We start from the raw sequence: 21401 nt of genomic DNA, 5'->3' as shown, positions 1-21401 counted from the left end.
AAATAGGCTTTAACGAAACACGGCTTGTTACAAAATAAATAGGCTTTAACGAAACACGGCTTGTTACAAAATAAATAGGCTTTAACGAAACACGGCTTGTTACAAAATAAATAAGCTTTTAAACGAAACACAGCTTGTTACAAAAATAAATAGGCTTTTAAACGAAACACGGCTTGTTACAAAAATAAATAGGCTTTAACGAAACACGGCTTGTTACAAAAATAAATAGGCATTAACGAAACACGGCTTGTAACAAAAATAAATAGGCTTTAACGAAACACGGCTTGTTACAAAAATAAATAGGCTTTAACGAAACACGGCTTGTTACAAAATAAATAGGCTTTAACGAAACACGGCTTGTTATAAAAATAAATAGGCTTTAACGAAACACGGCTTGTTACAAAAATAAATAGGCTTTTAAACGAAACACGGCTTGTTACAAAAATAAATAGGCTTTTAAACGAAACACGGCTTGTTACAAAAATAAATAGGCTTTAACGAAACACGGCTTGTTACAAAAATAAATAGGCTTTAACGAAACACGGCTTGTTACAAAAATAAATAGGCTTTTAAACAAAACACGGCTTGTTACAAAAATAAATAGGCTTTTAAACGAAACACGGCTTGTTACAAAAATAAATAGGCTTTAACGAAACACGGCTTGTTACAAAATAAATAGGCTTTAACGAAACACGGCTTGTTACAAAAATAAATAGGCTTTAACGAAACACGGCTTGTTACAAAAATAAATAGGCTTCAACGAAACACGGCTTGTTACAAAAATAAATAGGCTTCTAAACTAAACACGGCTTGTTACAAAAATAAATAGGCTTTAACGAAACACGGCTTGTTACAAAAATAAATAGGCTTTAACGAAACACGGCTTGTTACAAAAATAAATAGGCTTTAACGAAACACGGCTTGTTACAAAAATAAATAGGCTTTAACGAAACACGGCTTGTTACAAAAATAAATAGGCTTTAACGAAACACGGCTTGTTACAAAAATAAATAGGCTTTTAAACGAAACACGGCTTGTTATAAAAATAAATAGGCTTTAACGAAACACGGCTTGTTACAAAAATAAATAGGCTTTTAAACGAAACACGGCTTGTTACAAAAATAAATAGGCTTTTAAACGAAACACGGCTTGTTACAAAAATAAATAGGCTTTAACGAAACACGGCTTGTTACAAAAATAAATAGGCTTTTAAACAAAACACGGCTTGTTACAAAAATAAATAGGCTTTTAAACGAAACACGGCTTGTTACAAAAATAAATAGGCTTTAACGAAACACGGCTTGTTACAAAATAAATAGGCTTTAACGAAACACGGCTTGTTACAAAAATAAATAGGCTTTAACGAAACACGGCTTGTTACAAAAATAAATAGGCTTCAACGAAACACGGCTTGTTACAAAAATAAATAGGCTTCTAAACTAAACACGGCTTGTTACAAAAATAAATAGGCTTTAACGAAACACGGCTTGTTACAAAAATAAATAGGCTTTAACGAAACACGGCTTGTTACAAAAATAAATAGGCTTTAACGAAACACGGCTTGTTACAAAAATAAATAGGCTTTAACGAAACACGGCTTGTTACAAAAATAAATAGGCTTTAACGAAACACGGCTTGTTACAAAAATAAATAGGCTTTTAAACGAAACACGGCTTGTTACAAAAATAAATAGGCTTTAACGAAACACGGCTTGTTACAAAAATAAATAGGCTTTTAAACGAAACACGGCTTGTTACAAAAATAAATAGGCTTTAACGAAACACGGCTTGTAACAAAAATAAATAGGCTTTTAAACGAAACACGGCTTGTTACAAAAATAAATAGGCTTTAACGAAACACGGCTTGTAACAAAAATAAATAGGCTTCTAAACTAAACACGGCTTGTTACAAAAATAAATAGGCTTTAACGAAACACGGCTTGTAACAACAAAAATAAATAGGATTTTAAACTAAACACTGCTTGTAACAACAAAAATAAATAGGCTTTTAAACTAAACACGGCTTGTAACAACAAAAATAAATAGGCTTTTAAAATAAACACGGCTTGTAACAAAAATAAATAGGCTTCTAAACTAAACACGGCTTGTTACAAAAATAAATAGGCTTTAACGAAACACGGCTTGTAACAAAAAATAAATAGGCTTTTAAACGAAACACGGCTTGTTACAAAAATAAATAGGCTTTAACGAAACACGGCTTGTTACAAAAATAAATAGGCATTAACGAAACACGGCTTGTAACAAAAATAAATAGGCTTTAACGAAACACGGCTTGTTACAAAAATAAATAGGCTTTAACGAAACACGGCTTGTTACAAAATAAATAGGCTTTAACGAAACACGGCTTGTTATAAAAATAAATAGGCTTTAACGAAACACGGCTTGTTACAAAAATAAATAGGCTTTTAAACGAAACACGGCTTGTTACAAAAATAAATAGGCTTTTAAACGAAACACGGCTTGTTACAAAAATAAATAGGCTTTAACGAAACACGGCTTGTTACAAAAATAAATAGGCTTTAACGAAACACGGCTTGTTACAAAAATAAATAGGCTTTTAAACAAAACACGGCTTGTTACAAAAATAAATAGGCTTTTAAACGAAACACGGCTTGTTACAAAAATAAATAGGCTTTAACGAAACACGGCTTGTTACAAAATAAATAGGCTTTAACGAAACACGGCTTGTTACAAAAATAAATAGGCTTTAACGAAACACGGCTTGTTACAAAAATAAATAGGCTTCAACGAAACACGGCTTGTTACAAAAATAAATAGGCTTCTAAACTAAACACGGCTTGTTACAAAAATAAATAGGCTTTAACGAAACACGGCTTGTTACAAAAATAAATAGGCTTTAACGAAACACGGCTTGTTACAAAAATAAATAGGCTTTAACGAAACACGGCTTGTTACAAAAATAAATAGGCTTTAACGAAACACGGCTTGTTACAAAAATAAATAGGCTTTAACGAAACACGGCTTGTTACAAAAATAAATTGGCTTTTAAACGAAACACGGCTTGTTACAAAAATAAATAGGCTTTAACGAAACACGGCTTGTTACAAAAATAAATAGGCTTTTAAACGAAACATGGCTTGTTACAAAAATAAATAGGCTTTAACGAAACACGGCTTGTAACAAAAATAAATAGGCTTTTAAACGAAACACGGCTTGTTACAAAAATAAATAGGCTTTAACGAAACACGGCTTGTAACAAAAATAAATAGGCTTCTAAACTAAACACGGCTTGTTACAAAAATAAATAGGCTTTAACGAAACACGGCTTGTAACAACAAAAATAAATAGGATTTTAAACTAAACACTGCTTGTAACAACAAAAATAAATAGTCTTTTAAACTAAACACGGCTTGTAACAACAAAAATAAATAGGCTTTTAAAATAAACACGGCTTGTAACAAAAATAAATAGGCTTCTAAACTAAACACGGCTTGTTACAAAAATAAATAGGCTTTAACGAAACACGGCTTGTAACAAAAAATAAATAGGCTTTTAAACGAAACACGGCTTGTTACAAAAATAAATAGGCTTTTAAACGAAACACGGCTTGTTACAAAAATAAATAGGCTTTAACGAAACACGGCTTGTTACAAAAATAAATAGGCTTTAATGAAACAAGGCTTGTTACAAAAATAAATAGGCTTTAACAAAACACAGCTTGTTACAAAAATAAATAGGCTTTAACGAAACACGTCTTGTAACAAAAATAAATAGACTTTTAAACGAAACACGGCTTGTTACAAAAATAAATAGGCTTTAACGAAACACGGCTTGTAACAAAAATAAATAGGCTTTTAAACGAAACACGGCTTGTTACAAAAATAAATAGGCTTTAACGAAACACGGCTTGTAACAAAAATAAATAGGCTTCTAAACTAAACACGGCTTGTTACAAAAATAAATAGGCTTTAACGAAACACGGCTTGTTACAAAAATAAATAGGCTTTAACGAAACACGGCTTGTAACAACAAAAATAAATAGGCTTTTAAACTAAACACTGCTTGTAACAACAAAAATAAATAGGCTTTTAAAATAAACACGGCTTGTAACAAAAATAAATAGGCTTCTAAACTAAACACGGCTTGTTACAAAAATAAATAGGCTTTAACGAAACACGGCTTGTGACAAAAATAAATAGGCTTTAACGAAACACGGCTTGTTACAAAAATAAATAGGCTTTTAAACTAAACACGGCTTGTTACAAAAATAAATAGGCTTTTAAACGAAACACGGCTTGTTACAAAATAAATAGGCTTTAACGAAACACGGCTTGTGACCAAAATAAATAGGCTTTTAAACGAAACACAGCTTGTAACAAAAATTTAAAAAATAGCAGTAAACAGTAGCCTACCAAGAAAATCATTGGTCACTATCTTCCTCCTGTGCACTGAAACCACTGAAGTCATCTCCTTCGGTGTCAGAGTTGAATAGCCTCAGAATTGCTTCATCCGATGTTGGATCGTTTTCATTGTCGCTCTCGTCACTTTCATCCGGAGGCAAATTCCCCGCTGAGCTCATGCTGCCCTCTTCAACACGCAGCAGTCCAGCCTTTCGAAACCCGTTGATGATAGTGGATTTTTTGACAATGCTCCACACTGTCAGGACCCACTGGCAGACTTGACCATAAGTTGCTCTTCGCATGCGGCCCGTTTTAGTGAAGGATTTCTCCCCACTTGTCATCCAAGCCTCCCACTGAACAAGGAGCGCCACCTTAAATGCACGATTTACACTTTGTCGAGTGGTTGCAAATACTTTGTTGTGCCCCCAGGAATCACAGCTGGAATTGAGTTTGTCCTCTTGATGGCTTCTTTCACAGAATCTGTTATGTGGGCCCTCATGCTGTCCAACACGAGCAATGCCTTGTTTTTGTGAAAGAATCCTCCCGGTCGCTTGCCGTAACACTCCGTATGCCATTCATGCATTAGGCCTTCTGTCATCCATCCTTTCTTGTTGACTTTCACAACAATTCCTCTCTGGAATTTGTCTTTTGGCATCGTCATGCGTTTAAAAATCAACATCGGTGGAAGCTTTTCTCCCGATGCCGTGCAGCTCAGAACACAGGTGAAGTGCGTTTTTTCATGCCCAGTTGTTTTCAGCGTGACGGATGATTCGCCTTTCCTGTTGACCGTCCGAGTGAGAGGCAGGTCAAACGTCAGAGGAACCTCATCCATATTTATGATGTCGTGCGGGCTGATGGAATGCTCCTCTATCTTTGCATCAGTGAATTTGCGGAAGTTTGAAACTTTTTGCTCGTATTCGGGAGGGAGCCGCTGACAGACTCGTCCGTACCCTGATGGACAGGCCTTTACGTCTCATAAATCTTAGACACCACGATGGTCCACCTCTAAAATCCTCAAACTTCATTGCGGTGGCGATTGTTTTGTCTTTCAGTCGGATCTGCACAGTTGAAACACCTCGGCCGTCTGCTCTCTGTGTGTTGACCCAGTCTTCAAGCTCATTTTCTAGTTCGGGCCATCTGCTTTTCTTCCCTCTGAAAGCTTTTGTTGTCTTTTTGCACTGAGTCAGTTCCTCACGCTGCTGTTTCCAACGTCTTATCATCGACTCATTAAGGCCAAGCTCCCGTGCAGCAGCTCTATTTCCTTTTCCAACAGCCAGATCGATCGCCTTCAACTTGAAAGCTGCATCATTTGCATTTCTCTGTGTCTTTGCCATGATGACGGTGACAAAATGACTACTGTAATCAGAATGATGGGAAGTTTGAGCACGCTCGATTTACGTCACATTATGTGACGGTGCTCAGTTTTTTGGCGGCATGAATTTTGTGAAAGTGGGAAAAATCCATAAATTAGCCGCGTATTAGAACCTCCCACGCGAGGTTCAACGCGTGGGAAAAAAGTAGCGGCTTATAGTCCGGAAATTATGGTAGTCATTTAGTACTATGCATATGGGACCAAATACTACACTTTTTACTACTTTAATGAACATCTAAGTATATTTGTTTCAAAACTTTGGGCACCAAAATGTATAGAAAGTGCTATCATTTCTAAACGTTTCACCCAATTATGGATGAAAATACCCTCAAATTAAAGCTGATAGTCATTGTATCATTTAAAATCCAGTACAGAGCCAAAAAACAAAAACATTGCCACTGTCCCAACACATAGTGTTCTGGCTGTCTCCTCTCTCCTGGAAGACTCATCACACTGAATGAACGCTGGCCATGTAATGATCAACAAGTGTAAACATTCAAATCACTGTTGTGTTCTTACTGTGTAGTGTACACAAGCTATTTAGTGTACACACAAGTTGAATAACTATACACTCTTCAGGACTGAGTTATCTGCATTGAGACTGAAGCACAAACAAAACCACACACACAACACCAGCTGAGTGTTTAGTGTGCCCCCTCCAAAACACACATACACAATCTGTAACCATGCTGTCACTGGTGGCACTGAAAAGTTTGGTGTCTGGGGCCTGGTACAAGTTTTTACAGGGTTAGATCTACACCGATAGCTAAAGGTTACGCTTCCAGTGTAGCAGGTAAAAGAAAACTGTGACGTCCAAGTGTAGTTCTTATGTAAAAGTTAAGTGGTTTCAAGGCAGGCCCAAGCTTTACTATTTCAAGGCTGTGTGAAGAAGTTCATTGTCCTTATTTATCCCTAGATGGAAAATTCCATTTGTCACCACTCTAGGGCTGTGGCTGTCATGAAATTTTGTCTGCCAGCTATTGTAATGCTAATGCAGGTCTCACGGTAATTGACAGTTAATTAACATAAACACCTTTTAGCATCTCCAGGACTTCACGCATACAAGTTGCTGATGCACGCCATTTAATATACACCATCACAATAAATCCATTATTTATTTTGGGCAGGTCTAAAGAAACATGATATGAAGAAAAAATATTTCAGAAGAACAGAACTAGTTGGCCTACTGTATGTTATCTGACAATGCACTATGCTATAAGCTGTACGCTTGTTCATTTAGCAGACATGATATGCTTAAGTCTTGTGCCATTATTTTATATGATTTTATAGTAAGAAGAACGTAATTGAACTTAGCTGAATAAAATAGGAAGGATATTTTCCCCATTCCAGAACAACTATGAAGTGGCTATGTTAAGCATAAAAGTGATCATTTGAAATGTGCTAGATGTAGAGTTATTTGGCAACTTTAGTTGTGAATGATGCAAACCCTTAGAATGTCTTAAATATCAAAATATTTGTACCGCTTATAGCCTTATTCTAAAATGGATTAAATACATGTTTTCCCTCGTCAATCTACACACAATACCCTAGACATTTTTGCAAATTTATTACAAAGAAAAATCTGAAATTAGTATTCAGACCCTTTCCTATGAGACTCGAAATTGAGCTCAGGCGCATCCTGTTTCCATTGATCATCCTTGATGTTTCTACAACTTTATTGGAGTTCACCTACGGTAAAATAAAGCAATGTAATCAATTTTAGAATAAGGCTGTAACCCAACAAAATATGGAAAAGGTCTAGGGGTCTGAATACTTAATGAAATGACTCTTGGCTCCTGCCCCAGATTTATCTGCGTAAGCCTTTTTAACTCTGACACACAGAGAGACACACACACACAATCTTATACACATACTCAGACACTTACGCACCCACACACATTTAAGCTGTGTTTTTTTTGTGGGGTGTCTCTGAAGATATGAAGACAGTGATTTAACCAAGCCATTACTTTAAGTGTATGTGAGAGAGTGACAGACCGCTCTAACCCTCTTAACCTTAGTCTAGTTAGTCACCACTGTCTTGAATGATTGATCAGCACTTCTCAATGACTTCATTCATTAACTCTCTGAAACACTGTGTCACATTAGAAAAGTTGAGCGTCCACAATTGTTTTTACAAATGTTTTAATACTTTGCCATTTCATGTCCCCCCCATCCTTGACTTTTCCTAAATAACACAGTCATTGTTAGAATCTTAATATCACGAACATAACTTGTGTAATAAGACGTTTTAAGAGGACAAAATATACATCCAAGTCTAACTGAAATCTTATCAGAAACATGTTGGGTAGGTTTTTTTTGTTATTGCATTTTCTCTCCGGTCCCTAAACATCTTTGTTGCGTGAGAGAAGCAGAGATGAAAGAGAACTTTACCGATGTCAACTAGATTGAAGCATTCATTCTATCGATTTATGGCATTATTCTGGGTAACAGAGGTTTATTTAGTATTCTAGGGCAACAAGTAATGACAGAATAGAAGCTGCATGTATCTATAGACAAATTCACAAACAAATAGTACACCAAAATGTCAGATTATAAACTGAAATTTAAGCCTATTTCTGACTGTACAGCGCAATTTTTAGATGTCATTGTTTATATTAGTAGGTTAGGGTCTGGTGTGGGCCTCAGATTTTCACTTTACCACACAGTTGCGCATTTGTTATAAGCAATTGTGGGCGGTTGCGGGTGAACAAACCGCTGACCTGCGCATCACTAGTGTGTGTCTGGTTGGTGTGTGAGAGAGCGAGAAAGTGACAGATGGCTCTAACCCTGTTAACCTTTCTAGTTAGTCACCACAGTCGAGAAGGATTTGAGAAGCACTTTTCAATGACTATGCATTTACATTCATTACATTCATAATCTCTTAAACACACTGTCACACTTTACAAAATACATAATTGAATTTTTTTACATTCACATCACAGCTGTACAACTCCCTCCCACACACAGTGTGATTTAATGACAGAGTGAGTTTAAGTGCCTGTGCGCACATGCGTGTATGGATACTATCTGTGAGGTACAGACTGTACCCACTGCACGATGCAAACAGTTTTGCACTTCTCTTATTCTGTCTACCTCCTGTGGAAGTAGTGTGTCATTGGTTTAAGCATGATTGTGTTGTGTGTGTGTGTGAGAGCGATTGCGATGGAGATATATACGGCTATTATCATCAGACCGCCTCATTCCCAGTCTAAAAATAACTCTTCAATAACGACCAGAGACAAAACGTGATGTCTGCCACCGCCTTCCTCCCTCATTCCCCCTCTCTCCTCTACCCACTCACCTGCCAGACCACATCCACATTTAGTCTGACACTTCCTTTTTACTCCCCCTCAGACACGCAACTTCCTCCAAGACAAGCTGTTGGCATAGCAACAGTGTCTGCGGCGCTCATCCGTAACACTGGCGTGCACAAGAGAACTTCTCTCATCCTTTTTCCCTCTGGCTTTTTATAGCTCTGCACGTAAGCCGAGACCACAATTTTCCCTTACCTTCCTCCCTCACTCCTGCCGTCGCTCGTTAACTTTCTCTCCTCCCACATCATTTCCTAGACCAATTACCTCTATAGCAAAGGCATTGTTTTGAACAACTTAGCTATTATTTCTACCTACTTGAATATCAGAATGTCATACAGTATAAGGTAGAGGTCGACCGATTATGATTTTAACGCCGATACCGATTCAAATTTGGCTGATTTAAAAAAAAAAATACATAAATATTTGTAATAATGACAATTACAACAATACTGAATTAACACTCATTTTAACTTAATATAAAACATAAATACAAATTAATTTAGCCTCAAATAAAAAATTAAACATGTTCAATTTGGTTTAAATAATGAAAAAACAAAGTGTTGGAGAAGAAAGTAATGTGTGCCATGTAACGTTTAAGTTCCTTGCTCAGAACATGAGAACATATGAAAGTTGATGTTAAAAGGAACCATGAGACTTCAAGGTAAGAGGTTTTAGGTTGTAGTTAATATAGTATTTATAGGACTATTTCTTTCTATACCATTTGTATTTCATATACCTTTGACTATTGGATGTTCTTATAGGCACTATAGTATTGCCAATGTAACAGTATAGCTTCCATCCCCCTCCTCGCCCCTACCTGGGCTCGAACCAGGAACTCGTCGACAACAGCCACACTCGAAGCAGCGTTACCCATCGCTCCACAAAAGCCGCGGCTCTTGCAGCGCAAGGGGAATAACTACTCCAAGTCTAAAAGCGAGTGACGTTTGAAACAGTATTAGCGCACACCCAGCTAGCTAGCCATTTCACATTGGTTACACCAGCCATTAGGCTGATAGGCTTGAAGTCATAAACAGCGCTGTGCTTGCGAAGAGCTGCTGGCAAAACGCACTAAAGTGCTGTTTGAATGAATGATTACGGGCCTGCTGCTGCTCAGTCAGACTGCTCTATCAAATCAGACTTAATTATAACATAATAACACATAGAAATACGAACCTTTGGTCATTAAATGATCGAATCTGGAAACTATCATTTCGAAAACAAAATGTTTATTATTTCAGTGAAATACGGAACCGTTCGGTATTTTATCTAATGGGTGGCATCCCTAAGTCTAAATATTCTTGTTACATTGCACAACCTTCAATGTTATGTCATAATTACGTACAATTCTGGCAAATTAGTTCACAATGAGCCAGGCAGCCCAAACTGTTCCATATACCCTGACTCTGCGTGCAATGAACGCAAGAGAAATGACACAATTTCACCTGGTTAATATTGCCTGCTAAACTGGATTAGTAGTTATGACTAGTGATTATGATTGATTGTTTTTTATAAGATAAGTTTAATGCTAGCTAGCAATTTACCTTGGCTTCTACTGCATTTGTGTAACAGGCAGGCTACTTGTGGAGTGCAATGGGTAGAGCGTTGGTCTAGTAAACTGTGCGGTTGCAAGATTGGAACCCCTGAGCTGACAAGGTGAAAATCTGTCGTTCTGCCCCTGAACAAGGCAGTTAACCCACTGTTCCTAGGCCGTCATTGAAAATAAGAATGTGTTCTTAACTGACTTGCCTAGTTAAATAAAAAAACATGTTTTTATACCTTTTCATAATAATCGGAAATCGGCGCCCAAAAATACAGATTTCCGATTATGAAAACTTGAAATCGGCCCTAATTAATCGGCCATTCCGATTAATCGGTCGACCTCTAGTATAAGGGAATGTCACTAATAGGGCTCAAATGTTTTTAGATATAAAACATAAATGTAATGATATACAGTTGTGGCCAAAAGTTTTGAGAATGACACAAATATTAATTTTCACAAAGTCTGCTGCCTCAGTTTGTATGATGGCAATTTGAATATACTCCAAAATGTTATGAAGAGTGATTAGATGAATTGCAATTAATTGCAAAGTCCCTCTTTGCCATGCAAATGAACTTAATAACCCCCAAAAAATTTCCACTGCATTTCAGCCCTGCCACAAAAGGACCAGCTGACATGTCAGTGATTCTCTCGTTAACACGGGTGTGAGTGTTGACGAGGACAAGGCTGGAGATCACTCTGTCATGCTGATTGTGTTTGAATAACAGACTGGAAGCTTCAAAAGGATGGTGGTGCTTGGAATCATTGTTCTTCCTCTGTCAATCATGGTTACCTGCAAGGAAACATGTGCCGTCATAATTTCTTTGCACAAAAAAGGCTTCACAGGCAAGGATATTGCTGCCAGTAAGATTGCACCTAAATCAACCATTTATCACATCATCAAGAACTTCAAGGAGAGCGGTTCAATTGTTGTGAAGAAGGCTTCAGGGCGCCCAAGAAAGTCCAACAAGCGCCAGGACCGTCTCCTAAAGTTGATTCAGCTGTGGGATCAGGGAACCACCGTACAGAGCTTGCTCAGGAATGGCAGCAGACAGGTGTGTGCACCTGCACGCACAGTGAGGCGAAGACTTTTGGAAGATGGCCTGGTGTCAAGAAGGGCAGCAAAGACGCCACTTCTATTCAGGAAAAACATCAGGGACAGACTGATATTTTGCAAAATGTACAGGGATTGGACTGCTGAGGACTTGGGGTAAAGATATTTTCTCTGAATCCCCTTTCCGATTGTTTGGGGCATCCGGAAAAAAGCTTGTCCGGAGAAGACAAGGTGAACGCTACCATCAGTCCTGTGTCATGCCAACAGTAAAGCATCCTGAGATGATTCATGTGTGGGGTTGTTTCTCAGCCAAGGGAGTGGGCTCACTCTCAATTTGCCCTAAGAACACAGCCATGAATAAAGAATGGTACCAACACATCCTCCGAGAGCAATTTCTCCCAACCATCCAGGAACAGTTTGGTGACGAACAATGCCTTTTCCAGTACAATGGAGCACCTTGCCATAAGGCAAAAGTGATAACTAAGTGGCTTGGGGAACAAAATATCAATATTTTGGGTCCATGACCAGGAAACTCCCCAGACCTTAATCCCATTGAGAACTTGTGGTCAATCCTCAAGAGGCGGGTGGACAAACAAAAACCCACAAATTCTGACAAACTCCAAGCATTGATTATGCAAGAATGGGCTGCCATCAGTCAGGATGTGGCCCAGAAGTTAATTGACAGCATGCCAGGGCAGATTGTGGAGGTCTTGAAAAAGAAGGGTCAACACTGCAAATATTGACTCTTTGCATCAACTTCATGTAATTGTCAATAAAAGCCTTTGACACTTATGAAATGCTTGTAATTATACTTCAGTATTCCATAGTAACATCTGACAAAAATATCTAAAGACACTGAAGCGGCAAACTTTGAAAATTCATATTTGTGTCATTCTCAAAACTTTTGGCCACGACTGCGCGCACACACACACACCAACTGAAAAGTTGTCTTTTGTCAAAACGTCTAATTCTAGTTTTCTGAATGTCTCTATCAAGGCATTTTGCCAAAGAGGCCGTTCATTATATTTTGTAACGGCAAAAGTCCTGGACGGGGCAGGCTGCACAATGGTGAACAAATTATGCCACAACAAAATGTGTGTAACTACACGTATATAAATGCAGTGTTTGTTTGACACAATGATCTCGGTTTCTCTGTTGTTTAGTACGAGGCTTAGGAGATGTATAGATGGTGTGTTGAAATGGCATCTGTTCCTGTGTCCTGACCTTGTGTTGTGTTCCTCTGTCCTGTTGTAGGAGGCTGTGTGTATAATGGTGTGGATTCTGTTGTGTTCCTCTGACCTGTGGAATTGTAGGAGGCTCAAGAGATGGTGCTGCTGAAGTTTAAACCAGAGCTTCCTCCTCCTATGACACGGCCCTCCATGGAACAGCTCTCCCACCTCATCAAGACCAACCTGCACTACCCCGAAAGCTACAGCCACTCCTTCGTACAGAAGAGGTAACACGTCACGCATGCAGACATGTTCACACGCACTCCCACGTTCACACACACGCACACACACATTCCGCACACACACATTCCATACACAAAGCACACAGACATGTTTGCACGCATGCAATATCAACCCAGCCAAGAAAAGGGGAGAGATCTCTTTGCTTCTCTCTCTCCCCATGCGTCTTGGTACCTGTCCTGGTTGTATGGGTTTGGATGCCACTTGCCCTATAGCAGTATCTATGACTGGACTTCTAAACAGAAGAAAATAATGGCTCAGGGGCCAGGTGACACCTGGAGCACTGAAATACAGACCGGGGAAGAGACAGGAAGACCGAAATGCTAGGGCTGTGGTGATAGTGCAATGTGTCTCTCTCTCGCGCTCTCTCTCGCTCTCTCTCGCTCTCTCTCGCTCTCTCTCGCTCTCTCGCGCTCTCTCGCGCTCTCTCGCGCTCTCTCGCGCTCTCTCGCGCTCTCTCGCGCTCTCTCGCTCGCGCTCTCTCGCTCGCGCTCTCTCTCTCGCGCTCTCTCTCTCGCGCTCTCTCGTGCTCGCGCTCTCTCTCTCTCTCTCTCTCTCTCGCTCGCGCTCTCTCGCGCTCTTCTCGCGCTCTTCTCGCGCTCTCTTGCGCTCTTCTCGCGCTCTCTCGCGCTCTCTCGCGCTCTCTCGCGCTCTCTCGCGCTCTCTCGCGCTCTCTCTCTCTCTCTCGCTCTCTCTCTCTCTCTCTCGCTCGCTCGCTCTCTCTCTCGCGTACTCTGAAACCATTCATGATACATCTGTCAGCCTGCCTGTCCCAAGGGTGGTTGTTTGTGTGACACGCGTACTCTCGCATAATTCACTAGTCAGAACTGGACTTAAACGATTATCTTTTGACATGACTTGGTTCTAAACTCTGTTAATGTAATTATTTCTAGAACTGTTGTTGCTGGCAGAAGAGAGGTGCTTTGAGGAGATTAAATGATAACTATTAGTGTGGTTTGGAGACAGTGAGGAGAAACAGACTGATAGTCAGGAACCTTAAGTGCAGTGCTTTAGTTAATGTGACATAGAATGAGTATAATAACCATATCTCTCTGTCTATATTTCACTTTAACTCTGCCTCCCCCACCCCCCCCTCCCTCTCGCCCCCTCCCTCTCGCCCCCGCTGTCTCTCACTCCCCCCTCCCTTTTCTCCCCCTCACTACCCGGCCTCTGCCTCGCTCCCCTTCTCTCCCCCTCTGTCTATATGTAGTCTCTGTATGATTCCAGTCATTTTGACTCTATCTAACTGTTCCCTGGCTCAAGTTGATGCCATCATTGACCTTCGACACAAAACTACCAGGTAAATATAATCACATGCACACCCACAGTAGTCCCTAGTCCTATTTTCTCATATTACAGCGTTCGCTCCGCACTGTACTGTTAAAGATGCAATATGTAACTTTTTGGGCGACCCGACTAAATTCACGTAGAACTTGTACTTGTAGATCTGTCATTCTCATTGAAGGCAAGTCTAAGAAGCAGTATATATGTTCTATGTGCACTATTTCTATGCTTCTCTTGCTTAATCTTTCATTTTTGCATCTTTTGGTTTTGTACACCAGCTTCAAAATACAATCTTTTTGGTTATGAAAAATATATTTCACAGCGGTTTAGATGACGCAATGATTCTCTACATGATACTTAATTGTTTTGTCACAAACTTAAATTAGGCACACCATTAGAATTTCAGCAACCAGGAAATGACGGAGCAATTTCTGCATAGTGCATCTTTAAATCTGCCATCTATTCCTCTTGTCCCTGAGCAAATGTTTACCTGATAACTGCATCCCGTTCATCCTCCAGGTTTTAATTAATTGTTTTCCTCTCATCCCCCTCTTTCATCATCCCTTTTTCTCTCTCTCTTCCTCCATCAGTCCTGAGTCTCTTGAGGTGCACGGTTCATTTACATGGCTGGGCAAGACTCAATACAAGCTGCAGTTGAGGGCACAGGAAGTGATGCGGCTGCCGCTGAGAGCCGGCTTCCTGCATGCGGGCGTCTATAACCTGGGAACTCCACGGGTCTTCGCCAAGCTGGCGGACCAGGGAGCCATGTGTGAGACCAGCCAGCAGACGGCCACGCCTGCACTAATCATCATTAACAGCACCTGAACATTGTCCTGCCCCCCTATCATCAACTATGAATTAACCACCATCTGTCAATCATCACTACTAAGACTCCCCATTGGTTGGCAACAACAGGGTTGAGAGCTCAGAGACCCACCCAGCAAGAAATATCTTCCAAATCCTAAATCATCCGCTCTTTACGATCAACAATGCTTGAACACTGGGCTGTCTTCATTAGGCATAAACCTGAAGAAAACAGGGAGGGACTACTTGAAAGGCTATTTTTCATTTTCTGTTGCAAAAGGTTTTATTACAGTGTGCCCTAATGAATAGGATCCTAATTCTGCCTGCCCGCCCACCCAACAATAACCAATGAGCAATTAACCCGCAAATCACCACTACCAAGGCTCCCCATTGGTTAAGAAACTGTTGAAAGCTCGGAACCAGCTACCAAGCAGAAATATCTTTCCACCGAGTCTCAAATCATCCACTCCACTCCCTAAAAATTTGACCCATTTTTCCAAACTAGTACATTCAATACTGGACTAAGGAAAGCAGTTTTGTATTTTGTAATAAGAATCAGGGCGATAAGATGTATTTAAAAATATATATAAAATGTTTGAATGGAATTGGGCATCAATTGAGCTTGTAACCACTGCGATGGTCAGACTGTTGTTAAATAAACCCCCCAGTAGCTATGTTATGTCCCAGCAACAAAGCAAAGCATCATGGACTTATATGTGGAAGAAGGATCTGTTTTCTCTCTGTGTATTATTCCTCTCATCTCAGCTGATGCACTTTGGTTTTGACCTTTTTTATTTGATGAAATTGACCTGTGAAAGGGGAGGAGAACAGACACGCTGTTGCCGTCTGAGTTTACAACATCTGTCTCCTACGACACTGGTGTCATCTGTCTACCGCCAGAGATGTATTTTATTTTTAGTGTTGAAAAACGAATCACATGTTGTTGAGCAGTTGTCATCGTGGCGACAGATGTCGTTTACTTCTTGGATTAACCAGGATGAGAAAGTAGGAGAAACTGCCTCTGCCTCAATGAGACTGACCATGACCAGGGTTTTCTGTTGTGTGGTCACATGGACCAGACCAACAGCACATCACAAACATTTTAGAATATGACCCAGCGTTTAACCACTATACTACAGTATGTGACTGACAAACAAACTCTGACTGAGAGGTTCTAATACAGATACTGCCTGCCCACCTGTCTGTGAGCCTGTCTGTGAGCCTGTCTGTGAGCCTGTAGTCCATCTGGACTGACCGTGCTGTCAGTCACCACGTGCACACATTTAGTTTTCTACAAAACAAACAAACCAACGTATGAACCAGTAAAGTCAACATGATCCCTATACTTCTCCCTCATTGGACCTCCACCTTATGCTCAAGCTGTTATTTAAATGTATGTATTTACTCAAATGCTTTTCAGATTATGTATTATATTTATAACAAATTTACTGTAAATAGAAATAAAAATGTAACCAATGATGTGGGCTGTGAGAAAGTAACCGTCTCCCCTATGTGTGCAATGTGTAGACAATGTTGTGATTTGTAGTTATACTTTATAGACTGACTGAGTTTTAGGATTTTTTCCAAATGGCATCCTATTCTCCATTACACTACTTTTGACCAGAGGCCTATGCGCACTATTAAGCGAATGGGGTGCCATTTGGGAAGCAGACATAGGCTGCGTTTAGAGGCAGCCCAATTCAGATTTTTTTCTACCTCACTAATTTGTCTTTTGACCAATCAGATCATCTCTGAAAAAGATCTGATGTGATTGGCAACATTAGTGACTTCCTCTTTTATTATGGTTTAAGGAAGGGTTGATTGTAGTAGTCCAAACTTCAATCTGTTCGTCTGCTTCGTCTCAATGCCATCTCTGCTAAATAGATTGCACTTATGCTTTTTATGATTCGAATGCATTAAGAGCGATGTCTTCATTCTGTCCTGTCACTCTTTCTTGCTGGCACACACACTTGCACTTCATTGGCATTGCTTCAGGATCAAGGTATAGTCAATCAATCAAATATTTTATAAAGCCCTTTTTACATAGGCAGTTGTCACAAACGGACAAAGCTACTTACCTGGGGAGGCAGGTAGCCTAATGGTTAAGTGTTGAGCCAGTAACTTAAATTTCACTGGCTTGAATCCCAGAATTGACTACGTGAACAATCTGTCGGTGCCCTTGAACAATTGCTCCTGTAAATCACTCTGGATTAACGTATCTGCTAAATGATGACAATATAAATATATAGTTCCAGTCATAAGTTTGGACACGTACTCATCGAAGGGTTCCTTTATTTTGACTATTTGCGACATTGTAGAATAATAGTGAAGACATCAAAACTAAGAAATAACACACATGGAATCATGTAGTAACCAAACAAGTGTAAAACATGTGTACACATCCTAACATGCATACATACATACATACCCAGCCTAAAACCCCAAAGAGCAAGCAATGCAGATGTAGAAGCACAGTGGGTAGGAAAAGAAAGGCAGGAAACTAAGAAGAAAAAAACTGGATCCGAAGGAGTAGCCAGTCAGTCCTCTTGCATACTTACGAGCCCCTAACCAACAGTGCAGTTAAATTAAATACGGATAAGAAATAAAAGTAACAAGTAATTAAAGAGCTGCAGTAAAATAACAATAGTGAGGCAATATACAGGGGGTACTGGTTGAGGTAATATGTATATGTAGGTAGAGTTATTGAAGTGACTATGCATAGATGATAACAGAGTAGCAGTGGTGTAAAAGAGGGGGGGGCATTGTAAATTGGGTAGCCATTTGATTAGATGTTCAGGAGTCTTATGGCTTGGGGTAGAAGCTGTTTATGACTAGGGTGACTGGAGTCGTAGACAATTTTTAGGGCCTTTCTCTGACACCGCCTGTTATAAAGGTCCTGGATGGCAGGAAGCTTGGCCCCAGTGATATACTGGGCAGTACACACTATCTTCTGTAGTGCCTTGCGGTCGGAGGCTGAGCAGTTGCCATACCAGGCAGTGATGCAACCAGGATACTCTCTCTGGTGCAGCTGTAAGACCTTTTGAGAATCTGAGGACCCATGCCAAATCTTTACAGTCTCCTGAGGGGGAGTAGGTTTTGTCATGCCCTCTTCACAGCTGTCTTGGTGTGCTTGGACAATTGTAATTTGTTGGTGATGTGGACACCAAGGAACTTGAAGCTCTCATCCTGCATTGCAGCGCTGCCGACGAGAATGTGGGCATGCTCGGGCCTCTTTTTCCTGTAGTCCACAATCAACTCCTTTGTCTTGATCACGTTGAGGGAGAGGTTGTTGTCCTGGCACCACACGGCCAGGTCTCTGACCACCTCCCTATAGGCTGCCTCGTTGTCGGTGATCGGGTCAACCACTGTTGTTTCATCTGCCACCTTAATGATGGTGTTGGAGTCGTGCCTGGCTGTGCAGTCATGAGTGAACAGGGAGTATAGGAGTGGACTGAGCACGCACCCCTGAGGGGCCCCTGTGTTGAGGATCAGCGTGGCGGATGTGTTCTTACCTACCCTTACCATCTGGGGGCGGCCCGTCAGGAAGTCCAGGATCCAGTTGCAGAGGGAGGTGTTTAGTCCCAGGGTCCATAGCTTATTGATGAGCTTTTATGGCACTGTGGGGTTGAATGCTGAGCTGTAGTCAGTGAATAGTATTCTCACATAGGTGTTCCTTTTGTCCAGGTGGGAAGGGGCAGTGTGGAGTGCAATAGAGATTGCATCATCTGTGGATCTGTGGGGCAGTATGCAAATTGGAGGGGGTCTAGGGTTTCTGGGATGATGGTGTTGATGTGAGCCATGACCAGCCTTTCAAAGCACTTCATGCCTACAGACGTGAGTGCTACGGGGTCGGTAGTCATTTAGGCAGGTTACTTTCGTGTTCTTGGGCACAGGCACTATGGTTGTCTGCTTAAAACATGTTGGTATTACAGACTCGGACAGGGAGAGGTTAAAAATGTCAGTGAAGTTACTTGCCAGTTGGTCAGCGCATGCTCGCAGTACATGTCCTGGTAATCCGCCTGGCCCTGCGGCCTTGTGAATGTTGACCTGTTTAAAGGTCTTACTCACATCAGCTGCGGAGAGCGGGATCACACAGTCTTCCGGAAAAGCTGGTGCTCTTATGCATGTTTCAGTGTTATTTGCCTCAACAAGCATAGAAGTGATTTAGCTCGTCTGGTTGGCTCGTGTCACTGGGCAAGCTCTCGGCTGTGCTTCCCTTTGTAGTCTGTAATGGTTTGCAAGCCCTGCCACATCTGATGAGCGTCAGAGCCTGTGAAGTACGATTCAATCTTAGTCCTGTATTGAAGCTTTGCCTGTTTGATGGTTCGTCGGAGGCCATAGCGGGATTTCTTATAAGCTTCCAGGTTAGAGTCCCGCTCCTTGAAAGCGGCAGCTCTACCCTTTAGCTCAGTGTGGATGTTGCCTGTAATCCATGGCTTCTGATTGGGGTATATACGTACTGTCACTGTGGGGACAACGTCATCAATGCACTTATTGATAAAGACAATGACTGATGTGAAGTACTCCTCAATGCCATCAGAGGAATCACAGAACATATTCCAGTCTGTGCTAGCAAAATGGTCCTGTAGGTTAGCATCTGCTTCATCTGACCACTTTTTCATTGACCTAGTCACTGGTGCTTCCTGCTTTAATTTTGGCCTGTAAGCAGGAATCAGGAGGATAGAATTATGGTCAGATTTGCCAAATGGAGGGCGAGTGAGAAGTTTGTCGCTGTGTGTGGAGTAAAGGTGGTCCAGAGCTTGTTTTTTCCCCTCTGGTTGCACATTTGACATGCTGATAGAAATTTGGTAAAACGGATTTATGTTTCTCTGCTTTAAAGTCCCCGGCTACTAGGAGCACCGCCTCTGGTTGAGCATTTGTTTGCTTATGGCGGAATACAACTCATTCAATGGTGTCTTTGTGCCAGCCTCTGACTGTGGTGGTATGTAAACAGCTACAAAAAATACAGATGAAAACTCTCTGGGTAGATAGTGTGATCTACAGCTTATCATGAGATACTCTACCTCAGGCGCACAATAGCTCGAGACGTCCTTAGATATCATGCACCAGCTATTATTTACAAAAATACATAGTCCGCCGCCCCTTGTCTTACAAGACGCTGCTGTTCTATCCTGCTGGACAGCGTATAACCAGCCAGCTGTATGTTGAAAGTGTCGTCGTCCAGCCACGATTCGGTGAAGCATAAGATGTTACAGTTTTGAATGTCCCGTTCGTAGTTTAGTCTTGCCCGTAGGTCCTCTATTTTATTCTCCAAAGATTGCACGTTTGCTAGCAGAATGGAAGGAAGTGGGGGTTTATTCAATCGCCTACGAATTCTCAAAACACAGCCCACCCTCTGGCCCTTTTTTCTCTGCCTCTTCACGCAAATCAAGGGGGATCTGGGCTTGTTCCCGAGAAAGCAGTATATTGTTTGTGTCGGCCTCGTCAAAGGAAAAAAGGATTCTGCTAGTCCATGGTGATTAATCACAGTCTTGATGTCCAGAATTTTTTGGGGGTCATAAGAGACGGTAGAGGTAACATTATGTATAAAATAGGTTTAAAAAAACAAGTTACAAACAACGCAAATAAACAAACAAAAAAACACAATCGGTTGGGGACTGATAAAAATACTTATTTAGATAAGTATTCAGACCCTTTATACAGTACTTTGTTGAAGCACCTTCAGCAGTGATTACAGACTCAAGTCTTCTTGGTTATGATGCTACAAGCTTGAAACAACTGTATTTGGGGACTTTATTACTTTCTTCTCTGCAGATCCTATCAAGCTCTGTCAGGTTGGATGGGGTGCATCGCTGCACAGCTATTTTCAGGTTTCTTAAGAGATGTACGATCGGGTTCAAGTCCGGCCTCTGGCTGGGCCACTCAAAGACATGCAGAGACTTGTCGCGAAGACGCTCCTGCTTTGTCTTGGCTGTGTGCTTAGGGGTGTTGTCTTGTTGGAAGGGGAACCTTTGCCCCAGTCTGAGGACCTGAGTGCTCTGGATCAGGTTTTCATCAAGGATCTCTCTGTACTTTGCTCCATTCAATTTTCCCTCGATCCTGACTAGTCTCCCAGTCCCTGCCACTGAAAAACATCCCCACAGCATGATGCTGTCACCACCATGCTTCACCGTAGGGATGGTTACAGGTTTCCTCCAGATGTGACACTTGGTATTCAGGCCAAAG

At 40.8% G+C, this 21401-nt stretch overlaps 1 protein-coding gene across 2 annotated transcripts in view; it reads left to right on the top strand.

Annotated features, from left to right (window-relative positions):
• The window catches only part of LOC110524643 (trafficking protein particle complex subunit 8), a 91048-nt gene extending 74338 nt beyond the window's left edge, over window positions 1-16710 (top strand). For both annotated transcript variants that reach the window (XM_021604489.2, XM_021604488.2), the window contains 3 exons: window positions 12972-13114; window positions 14338-14427; window positions 15002-16710. In XM_021604489.2, the coding sequence (XP_021460164.2) occupies window positions 12972-13114; window positions 14338-14427; window positions 15002-15236 (468 nt within the window). In that variant the 3' untranslated portion in view covers window positions 15237-16710. The remainder of the gene's footprint in view (window positions 1-12971; window positions 13115-14337; window positions 14428-15001) is intronic.
• The last annotated feature ends 4691 nt before the right edge of the window (window positions 16711-21401 follow it).

This window comes from Oncorhynchus mykiss, chromosome 5, assembly GCF_013265735.2.
Source record: "Oncorhynchus mykiss isolate Arlee chromosome 5, USDA_OmykA_1.1, whole genome shotgun sequence".
Taxonomy (NCBI): Eukaryota; Metazoa; Chordata; class Actinopteri; order Salmoniformes; family Salmonidae; genus Oncorhynchus; species Oncorhynchus mykiss.
The sequence above is the reverse complement of the archived record's forward strand: the minus strand, read 5'-3'. Positions and strand labels throughout refer to the sequence as shown.